Source organism: Myotis lucifugus, unplaced genomic scaffold (genome assembly GCF_000147115.1).
Source record: "Myotis lucifugus unplaced genomic scaffold, Myoluc2.0 scaffold_589, whole genome shotgun sequence".
NCBI classification, from domain to species: Eukaryota; Metazoa; Chordata; class Mammalia; order Chiroptera; family Vespertilionidae; genus Myotis; species Myotis lucifugus.
Window position 1 is genome coordinate 104,837 of NW_005871637.1, and position 11,362 is coordinate 116,198.

Below are 11,362 nucleotides of genomic sequence, written 5' to 3' on the forward strand. Positions count from 1 at the left end.
CTTCTCTTCCCCTCCCCGCTCCCTTCTCTCCTTTCAGTATCTCCCTTTCCCCCTTTCTCCCTTTCCTCCCCTGCTCATGCAGCCTCTTTTTTCGGGGTCTCATCCCTCTCCTTCCTCATAGGGTGGGTTCTGTCACCCCATCCTCCTTCCCTGTCCCCTGCACGGTACTCTGAGGTCCTAAAGCCTCCTACTCATCCCAAATTCAAAACCCCCGCTCCTGCCTCCCCTCAGGTACCAGAAGAGAAAGCACATTTGCCCCAACTGCCAGCACTGCTGGATGGAGGGCATCCAGGACGAAGACATGAAGCTCCACAAGGTGAGCATGGTCCTCCGCAGCAGGCCGGGACCCCTCTCCCTGGGAGACCATCTGGAACAGGAGCCAGGCCCTCCTGCTGGGATCTGCTGGCCCCTACCCTTCCCTCAGTGCCCTGCATTTCCTGGTGCCTCCTAAGTGTCCAGGCCTCCCCCCTTCCATCACCCCTCTTCACCCCTGAGAGATGTTCTGAAGACAGCATCTCATTAAAGACCAAGGAGCTTGAAAGTCGGGCAGTCTGGATCCAGTTATAGCCGATGCTTACTAGCCATCACCTGGTGGTGGTTTTAAAAATGAAAACATTTGCCTTTTCAAAATGTATTATTTTGACTAGGCCACTTCAAAGAATTTCTTTTAAAAATATATTTTTATTGATTTCAGAGAAGAAGGGAGAGGGAGAGGGAGATAGAAACATCAATGATGAGAGAGACTCATTGACCGGCTGCCTCCTGCATGCCCCCTCCTGAAAATCAAGCCTGAAACCTGGACATGTGCCATGACCTAGAACCGAACTGTGACCTCCTGGTTCATAGGTCAATGCTCAACCACTGAACCATGCTGTCCAGGCAAGAATTTCTTAAAAAAATAAGTACTGTGGCCCTAGCCGGTGTGGCTCAGTTGGTTGGAGCATTATCCCATACACCAGAAGGTGGAATTCTCAGTCAGGGCACATACCTAGGTTGCAGGTTCGATCCCAGTCACGGTGTTTTACAGTAGGCAACAGACTGATGTCTCTCTCTCCCTCTGTTCCTTCCCCTCTCTCTAAAAATCAATAAAAACATATCCTTGGGTGAGGATTTTAAAAAATAAATAAGTAATGTTTTTCTGGCTGTCCTATGCTTACAATCTCAGTACATTGCTTGCTTTAACAATAGATTATTATAGAAAATCCTGACCCAACAGTCAGAAACCTGGGTTCTGGCCCCATGCTGCTCTGTGGCCTGGTCAAGGCTCCTCACCTCTGTGAGCCTCAGCTTCCCCCTCCTTAAATGGGGATGATAATGTGTACCCCGATCATGCCAGGGTGGTCATACAGGCCTTGGGGAGCAGACATGAGCTGTGAACTTGGTAGGCCCCACCTCAGAACCGAAGGGCCCCTCTCTCTAGGTGGACTTCATCTGGATCAACCGAGACCAGCGGTCTTTTGAGTGGTTTGTGAGCCTGCTGACCAAACTGGAGATGGACCAGGCCGAGGAGCCTCAAGAGGGTAGGAGAGGGACAGAGCCTGAGGAGGGTGGGAGTGGGGCCGGGTCTTTGTGAGAAGGTGTTTAGATTATTCTATTTCTATAAAAAATGTGGGGGAGAGAGGATTGCTTTTATTTTCCACTTAAATGTAACATTTTGTGAAACAAAACATAAAGGAGAAAAAAATCATTCATAATCCATCCAGCTATCTTGTCTATTCCAGGCATTTTAAAAGATTTCCTTCAGGTATTTTTTCTTATTCATGTTTTATAAACATGTATGCTCTTCTTTTTTCTAATTTCTCTTTTTCATGACATTTCTTTTCATTCAAAGTGAATACTTGTTGAAAATTTAGATTTCAAGGCCTTACCTGAGAACTTTCAAAGCAAATTCTCTGGGTGGAGGCCCAAGAACAAACATTTTAACATACTTCTCAGGTGATTCTTATTCATACCTTTTTTAAAAATTATTTTATTCCCACAGATTGCTAGTCCTTTATTTATTTACTAGAGGCCCAATGTACGAAATTCGTGCAAGAGCCTTGGCCCCAGCCCCCGCCCGCCACCACTGTGGCCAGGGGCCTCTGCCGCCTCTGCCTCAGCCCCCCGCCCCCCACCCCCACAGCAACTTTGTCTGGAATGAAAGACATCTGGTCTAATTAGCATATTACACTTTTATTATTATAGATTTTTATTAAATGTATAGGGGTGACATTGGTTAATAAGATTATATAGGTTTCAAGTGTGCATTTCTATGACACATGATCTGTAGATGGCATTGTGTGCACACTACTCAAAGTCAAATCATCTTCCGTCACCATATATTTGGCCTCCTTTACACTTTACTACCCCCCACCACCTTCCCTTTGGTAACGGCCATACTATTGTCTTTTGTCTATGCGTTTCAGTTTTATGTCCTACATATGAGTGAAATCATGGTTCTTAGCTTTTTCTGACTGACTTATTTCACTTAGCATAATATTCTCAAAGTCCATCCATGTTGTCACAAATGGCAGTATTTCATCTTTTCTTATGGCTGAGTAGTATTCCATAGTATATATGGACCACATCTCCTTTATCTAACCATCTATCGAAGGACATTTTGGTTGTTCCATGTACTGGCCACCATGAATAGTGCTGCAACGAACATAGAGGTGCATATAACTTTTCAAATAAATGTTTTCAAGTTTTTCCAGGACATACCCAGAAGATGTGCTGGGTCATATGGTAACTCTATTCGTAAGTTTTTTGAGGAAGCACCATACTGTTTTCCATAGTGGTTGTAGCAGTTTACATTCCCACCAGCAGTGAATGAGGGTTCCCTTTTCTCCACAACCTCTCTAACACTTGTTATTTCTTGTCTTGTAGCCATCCTAACAGGTATGAGCTGGTATCTCATTGTAGTTTTGATTTGATTTGCATTTCCCTAAGAGCTAGTGAAGTTGAGCATCTTTTCATATATCTGTTGGCCATTTGAATGTCTTCTTGGGAGAAGTGTCTGTTCAGGTCCTCTGCCCATTTTTTTTTAATTGGATTGTTTGGTATTGAGATGTATGAGTTCTTTACATAGTTTGAATATTAACCCGTTGTTGGAGCTGTTGTTTGCAAATATCATCTCCCATTTGATTGATACCTTTCTGTTGTATTGGTAGTTTCTTTTGCTGTGCAGAAGCTTTTTAGTTTGATATAGTCCCATTCGTTTAATTTTGCCTTTACTTCCCTTGACCTTTGGGGTCAAATTCATAAAATCTTCTCTAAGACCAAGATCCATGAGTTTAGTACCTACTTTTTCTTCTTTGTAATTTATTGTTTCAGATCTCATAATTAGGTCTTCAATCCATTTTGAATTAATTTTGGATATGAGGACAAATTGTAGTCTAGTTTCATTCTTTTGCAGGTGGCTTTCCAATTTTCCTAGCACCATTTATTGAAGAGACTTTCTTTTCTCCATTATGTGGTTTTGGCTCCTTTGTCAAAAATTATTTGCCCAAATACATGTGGTTTTATTTATGGGCTCACAATTCTTTTCCATTGGTCTGTGTGTCTGTTTTTCTGCCAATACCATGCTGTTTTGATTATCGTTACTCTGTATAAATTTGAAATCAGGTAGTGTGATAACTCTGGCTTCATTCTTTTTTCTCAGGATTGCTTTGGCTATTCAGGATCATACAAATCTGATAATTTTTTTGTTCTATTTCTTTAAAAAATGACATTGGGCCCTAGATGGCTTGGCTCAGTGGATAGAGCATTGGCCTGTGAACTGAAGGGTCCAGGGTTCAATTCCAGTCAAGGGCATGTACCTGTACCTCAGTTGCAGGTTCGATTCCCCCACCCTGGTTGGGGCCTGTGTGGGAGGCTACCAATCAGTGTTTCTATTTCTCTGTCTCTCCTTCTCCCTTCCACTTTCTCTAAAAAGCAATGGAAAAATATCGTCTGGTGAAGACTGACCAAAAAAAAAAAAATGACATTGAGATTTTGATTTTAACATACTTCTCAGATGGTTCTTATTCATACCTTTTTAAAAAAAAAGTTGTTTAGGGATAATTTACAGACAATAAAACTCACAACGAATACAATGACATTTTGACAAATGTGTACAGTTGTGTAACCATCAGCACAATCAAAATGGGGAACATTTCTATTATCCCCCTAAAAGTTCCCTCATCACATTTTGCATTAACACCCTCCCCTCAACTTATAATCCTTGGCAACCACTGATCTGCTTTCTATCACTATAGTTTCTAGAATTTCATAAAAGGAATAATATAATCCATAGTCTTTTCTATGTTACTTCCTTTCACTTAACATAATATCTTTGAGATTTATCCATGTTGTTGCATGTATCAATAAGTAAATTCCTTTTAGCACTGAATAGTTTTCTATTTTATGATATATCACAGTCTGTTTTTCCATTCACTTGTTGATGGATATTAGAGTTGCTTTTAACTTTTTTAGCTATTTTGAATAAAACTACTATACATACATGCATACAAGTCCTTATGTGAACATATGTTTTTATCTCTTTGGGGTAAATATTTAAAAGTGGGATTGCTGGGTATGTGATAAGTTTAAATTTATTAAGAAACTGCCAAATTGTTTTCCAAAGTAGCTGTATCATTTTGCATTACCATCAGCAATGAATGAGAGTTCCAGTTGCTCCACAACTTCACCAAGATTTGATATTGGTGTCTTTTTAATTTTAGCTGTTCTAGTGGGTGTATGGGGATATTTTAATGTGCTCTTAATTTGCATTTCTTTAATGATTGATGATATTGAACATTTTTTCATTTTCTTATTTGTTGTTTATACATCTTTGTAAAGTTTCAAATATTTAGTCCACTTTTTATTTTATTTATTTTTTTATTTTTTAAATATATTTTATTGATTTTTTACAGAGAGGAAGGGAGAGAGATAGAGTTAGAAACATCGATGAGAGAGAAACATTGATCAGCTGCCTCCTGCACATCTCCTACTGGGGATGTGCCCGCAACCCAGGTACATGCCCTTGACCAGAATCGAACCTGGGACCTTTCAGTCCGCAGGCCAACGCTCTATCCACTGAGCCAAACCGGTTTCGTCATAGTCCACTTTTTAAATCCAGATGTTTGTCTTCTTCTTTATTAAGTTGTAAGAGTAATATACATATTCTGGAAACAGGTCTACTATCAGGTGTGCTTTGTACAGATACATTCCCCCAGTCTGTGGTTTGTGTTTTCATTTTGTTAAACTGTCTTTTGAAGCACAAATTTTTAAATTTTGATGATATTCAAATTATCAATTTTTTCTTTTATTATTCATGCTTTTTGTTTCCTATCTAATATCTTTACCAAAGTCATGAGTTTTTTCTCCTATGTTGCCTTTTAAAAGTTTTGTAATTTTATCTCATTTAGATCAGTCTCATAGCGAGTTCAACAAGGTCAGGATGTAAAGTCAATATGCAAAAATCAATTGTATTATTATTTACTAACAACAAATAATTTGTAATTGAAAAAATTTTAAAACATGAAACACTTAAGGATAAATATAGCAAAATATGGGCAAGCTCTGTGCACTGAAAACTACAAAACATTTCTGGCAAGTGGTTTTCTTTATATTTCTTGTACTTGGAGTTCATTAAACTTCTTGGATATATGAACTGGTAGTTCCCATCAAATTTGGATAAACTTCAGCCACTCGTTCTTTACATATTTTTCTCTCTCCTCTTTCCCTCCTGTCACTTCAATTATGCAGATTTTAGACAGTGTGATATTCCACAGGTCACTGAGACTCTGTTCTTGTTTTTCCCCCCTTTCTCTCAACCTGTGCTGCATTTTGGGTAGTTTCTATTGCTGTCTCTTCAAGATCACTGATCTTTCCTTCTGCAGGACCTTATCTGTCATTCCCATCCTAATCAAAATTTGAGCAGGTTTAAAAAAAAGTTATTGAGAAGCTGATTCTAAAGTTTATTTGGAAAACCAAAGGCCTAAAATAGCTGTTAATCCTACCCATTGTATTTTTCATTCTGTCATTATATTTTTCTTCTCTAGAAGGTCCATTTGGGTCTCTTTTATGTCTTTCATTTCTCTCCTCATCCTACCTGCTTTGTTTTGATTTGATATTCTCAAGCACATTTATAAATTTGTGTAATATGTTTGTCTAAGTCCATCATATCTACTATTTCTGGGTCTCTTTCTAATTACAAATTTTCTCCTAGTTATGAATCGTGTTCTCCTGCTTCTTTTCATGCTGGATAACTTTTTTTTTCTTTTTCTTTAACCCCTCCCCCAGACAGAAGGCCAGTGCCGACCCTGCCCCCACCCCCTTTCCGTGATCCTTAGGGGGCTCCATCCTACCCATTTGGGAAGGGCACCCCCTTCCATGCTACCCAGGGAATCCCAATCCCAAAGGAGGTGCCCTCCTGCACCCTTTGGAAGCTCAGAAGATAGACCAAGGAGCAGGTGAAAGGCTCAGGGAGAGATCTGGTCCCAGGGAGGGGGAGAGCACCAGCTCAGAGTGGCAGCCAAGGGCTGAGGGGCCTGGAGGCAGGGCACCGGCTCTTATGGCTCCTGGAGGCTCCTCTCAGTGTCTATGGCCATTCCACCCTGAACACGCCTGATCTTGGCTGATCTTGGAATGGGCGGCTGCCTGTGAATACCAGGTGCTGGAGGCTTTTTGGCTCCCCCAGGTGCCCACCCCCTACAGCCATACAAGCCCACAGGCCTAGCCTGCCCATTAACTTTTTCTTTTATTCTTTATTGTTTAAAGTATTACATATAGTATTACATATGTCTCTTTTTTCCCCCATTGACCTCTCCCCGGCCACCCCCACCCCACCCCCCAGCACCTGCCCTCACCCCACTAGTGTCTGTGTCCATTGGTTATGCTTATATGCATGCATACAAGTCCTTTGGTTGATCTCTTACTCCCCCTCCCCTGCCTTCCTTCCCTCTGAAGTTCGACAGTCTGTTCGATGCTTCCTGGTCTCTGGATCTATTTTTGTTCATCAGTTTATGTTGTTCATTGTATTCCACAAATGAGTGAGATCATGTGATATTTATCTTTCTCCAACTGGCTTATTTCACTTAGCATAATGCTCTCCAGGTCCATCCATGCTGTTGTGAATGGTAAGAGTTCCTTCTTTATTACAGCAGTGTCGTCTTCCATTGTGTAGATTACCACAGCTTTTTAATCCACTCACCTGCTGATGGGCACTTAGTCTGTTTCCAAATCTTAGCTATGGTAAATTGTGCTGCCATGAACATAGGGGTGCATATGTCCTTTCTGATTGGTGGTTCTGGTTTCTTGGGATATATTCCCAGAAGTGGGATTACTCTGCCCATTAACTTTTTACTGGCTGCTGGGCATTGTGAATTGCATGTTGTGTTCTGGATTTTGTGGCATTTCTTTAACTTTATTCTGGTGCACAGCTGCATTATTTGAGATAATTTGAATCCTTTCAGGACTTGCTTCAACTTCTGGTATGGCAAGTCCAGGGCAGACTTTATTATGGAACTAATGTAGCTCCAGTACTAAGAGATTACACCTCTGAGGATTCTACCTACTGCCCTGTGTATTACCAGATCTGCCTACTCTTTCTGGTGGAAGCACAAATTATTCCCAGCTCTTTTTGAGCTCCAGGTACTGTTCAGCCTAGTGTTTCCCAGGAAGTTTCTTTCAGACATGTACAGATTAATGCTTTGCCAAAGGCTTGGGGGAACCTTTATGCAGATTTCCAGAGCTAGCGTCCTCCTCCCTCCTCCCCAACTCCCTCACTTCCTCCCTTCCTCTTTCTCGTCTTCCTTCCCTCTCTCTGTGTGGTTCCCTTTTCCCAATATTGTGCCAGCATATTCTAGTTGTCTTGGCCTCCTTGAACCCCGATTTCTGTCCCCTCACTCAGTGAGACCAGCTCCAGGCTGGGACAATTGTAAGGCTCACTTCATTTGCTTCCCTCTCTTGGCAATTACAGTCTTGCACTACCTGTTGACCATTGTTTTATGTATTTTGTCTATTTTTCTAGTTGCTTAAGGTGAGAAAGTAAATATGGTTCTTTTTCTCCAACGTACATTTTTAATGTACATAACCAGTTAGTTGAAATGAACATGTGAATAAGCACATATATGTATTGGGGTTGAATGCTCAGTATTTTTCCTGATGCAGTGGCAATAAAAACGTTTTAAGAGTGGCCTAAGATAAAGATTAAACACCTTAGCATATATGAGTTCTTTTACTGTTTGGGCCCTTCTTTTATACTTTCATCAAACATGTCCTCCTCCAGCCCCTGCAGTGCCCCCCCCCCCCCCACCACCACCACCACGGGTACATTCTGCATTATTCGCTAAGCCAGTGCTTCGTGTGTACGATGACATGCTTCTCTGGGTTATATCATAGCCTTCATGGGACACCTTTGTGGGATACTGATGTTTTGACCCGTGTCCTAAAGTTAATCTGTTAGCTTCATTATTATTTTTTAAAATATATTTTTATTGATTTCTGAGAGGAAGGGAGAGAGAGATAGAAACATCAATGATGAGAGAGAATCATTGATCGGCTGCTTCCTGCACGCTCCACACTGGGAATTGAGCCCACAACCCGGGCATGTGCTCTGACTGGGAATCAAACCATGACCTTCTCCTGGTTCATAGGTCGATGCTCAACCACTGAGCCATGCTGGCTGGGCAGCTTCATCATGTCTGTTTCATTTTGTTTTACTTGTGGAATAACTTATACAAGGAGGAATATCTTTAGATCTGTTTCTAACTTCAAGAGAATTATGTGTTTTTTTTAAAAAAAATACTGGTTGAGTTCATTGGAATTAGATCTTATTTGGCTGCTTAACTATCACAAGGATGCCATGAGTAAATTCAAATTTCAATAATAAACATAGTTTATAAGTTCAAGTAATCAAACATTGTTTTCTGCAGGAAACATTCAAACAGATGTAGCTTACTGTAGCAAACATCTAAAGCCTTAAAGCCACGTCACCAGTCTTTGGAAGATAGCTATTAAACCTCAGAAGGTCGCAATAAAGCTCCTTGCCCTTTCTTGTAAATAACAATTATAGCAAATATTTACATAGCATCAACGTTGTTTTGAACGCTTTTGTGCATATCAATTCATTAGAAACTGGATTTTTATGATGTTAGTAAGCAAGGGGAAAAGTTTAGATTTAATTTAAATTTCTAGTTACTGGTACATAAATATTTACTGTTTGCTTCTTCCTGATCCATGTAAACAAAGGGCACCAGCTCACCCAGTGCTTTCCGTTCTCAAGGCCACTTGAGTCGACACCTTTATTCCCTCAAATTACAGTCTCTGATTTTAATTTTATATTAAGGTTTGAGTTAAAGAATTTGTAATTTGTCATTTTTCAATTTCTATAGCTTAAGCTTCAATCATTCTGTTTGGTTTGTATCTCTATCCCATAGTAGCTATAGAAGCTTGGGCACATTATTTAACTGCTTTGCTTCAATGTCCTCATCTGAAAAATATGGATACAAATGGATTGTTGTGAGGATTAAGTGAGATATCATATGTGCAGCACTTACAACAGTGAGTGGAGCTTAATAACCGCTCAGTAAATATAGTAGTAATGGTAGTAGTAATGGTAGCTGCTCAATAAATTTAATAGTAGTGGAAGTAGTAAAACTATGCAATAAAGTTAGCAATCGTAGTAGTCGTACTTACTGGCTATTAATGAATGATATAGTTAGTGACTTGCCAGAAATTATTTAACCAAGCTTTTACTACTGGATATTTTGTTTATTCCTAGTTCTCCACCACCATAAGTAAAGCTGCAATTAATATATATGTGCACATAGTGGGGGTTTTTTCTCCTTCCTTTGGATGAAAAAAATCTTTTGACAGAAATGGGATGACTGTCTCAAACTCAGCTGCTTTGAGGAGGGAGAAACTATGTCAGGCCTGATCTTTCTCCTCCCTCCCACACGGGGTCTCCTTCTCTCTTTTCCTACCCCTCTCTGGGGTGTGGAGACTGTAGGAGAGTGAAGAGGGTCAGGGCTCTCCCATATGGGCATCCTTTGTAGTACATCGCCGTCCCTCACCACCCAGCACTACTCAAGTTCACCGACATGTGACATAAAAAGTGGTGTCCCTTCTAAGGCCATCTGCATTTTAACAGTGGCCAAGACCTTAAGCCAAAGGGAAACTGGGCTAATGGTGCCAGATGAAACCATCGAGAGCGAGTTGAGAACGGCACAATCCTTTAGACTGGGGGGAGGAGAAGGATACCGTGATCATCAGCCCATGGATCCAACAGCCTGGAGCAGGCCCTGCCACTGCTGACTGTGCACGGGTGCATGGGCCATGGTGGCACCATGGAAAACGGTACCATTTGTATGCCGTGTCTGGGAAACGGAGGAAGGAGCCCGAACACAGAGCTGCCCACCTGAGCTCCCGCTGTCCTGAGGGCCGAGAAGGGTCAGCACCTCAGCTAACCTGTCCCATTGCAGGCGTCTAACTGAGGCTGCTCGGACCTAATGGCCTCCCTGATGTCAGCCTGTGGCCTTTCCCTTTGGCCTCTGACCCCACTTTCTGAAACACTGTTTCCATCCTGCCATGCTCTGCTCAGGTGCCCTCCAGTGGCCCCCTTTCCTAGCTGGGCACTCAGACCTTTTGCGTTCTAGCCTCAGAGTGTCCAGTCCCCACTCCTGCTGCTCCTGTTCAAGGATCCTCCGCTCTGGCCAGGCAGTCACCTCATGCCCCACCATCACCACGTTTGTTCCAGCCTCTTGCCCTGGGCGCAGGCTAGTTCCCCTTCTTGGGATGCCTTCCTTTCATCTCCTCTTTGAGTCTTGCCTCTCTTCCAAGACCTCACCCAATCCCCACCTCCCAGGGAGCAGCTCTACGCCAGCCCTTCCCTGCGTAGCAGTAGCCTTTGCCATCATCCTCTCACTCAGCCCTTGGCCCTTTGGTCTCAGTTACCATTTCATGTGCGCATGGCTGGTGTCCCCCACCTGCCTGAGCAGCCGCCACGTGGAATGGAAGGGCACACGCTGCGGAGCCCAAGGACTGCCACCATGCCCTGGGATTAATGTCCCTCTAGAAACAGAACCCCTGGGCGGTGGTGAAGCTCACATTAGACACTGGATATGAACCAACTCACGTATGCGGAGCGCAGAGCAGGCCCAGCTCGAGCAGTGGGCTCGTTCCTGTCTACAGCACTGGTCACGGGGGGGAGGGGGGTCCTGGGTGAACACGGTGGCTGCAGGCGTGAGTTCCAAGCCCTCTTGGTGTCCCTCCAAGCCCCAGGGCGAGGTGGCTGACATCCGGTGCCCATCACCACGCTGGCCCTTCAGTGCCACCCTCTCCTCCCACCACGTAGGCCGCATTCCTAGAGCTGCACATGTACATGACCTCGGCGCTGGGC

At 42.6% G+C, this 11,362-nt stretch overlaps 1 protein-coding gene across 1 annotated transcript in view; it reads left to right on the forward strand.

Moving 5' to 3' along the window:
* NOX5 (NADPH oxidase 5) overlaps positions 1 to 11,362 on the forward strand; it is a 41,420-nt gene that overhangs the window by 28,149 nt on the left and 1,909 nt on the right. Inside the window, exons 13-15 of the mRNA XM_023745858.1 lie at positions 232 to 316; positions 1,421 to 1,524; positions 11,323 to 11,360. Of these exons, the coding sequence (XP_023601626.1) occupies positions 232 to 316; positions 1,421 to 1,524; positions 11,323 to 11,360 (227 nt within the window). The remainder of the gene's footprint in view (positions 1 to 231; positions 317 to 1,420; positions 1,525 to 11,322; positions 11,361 to 11,362) is intronic.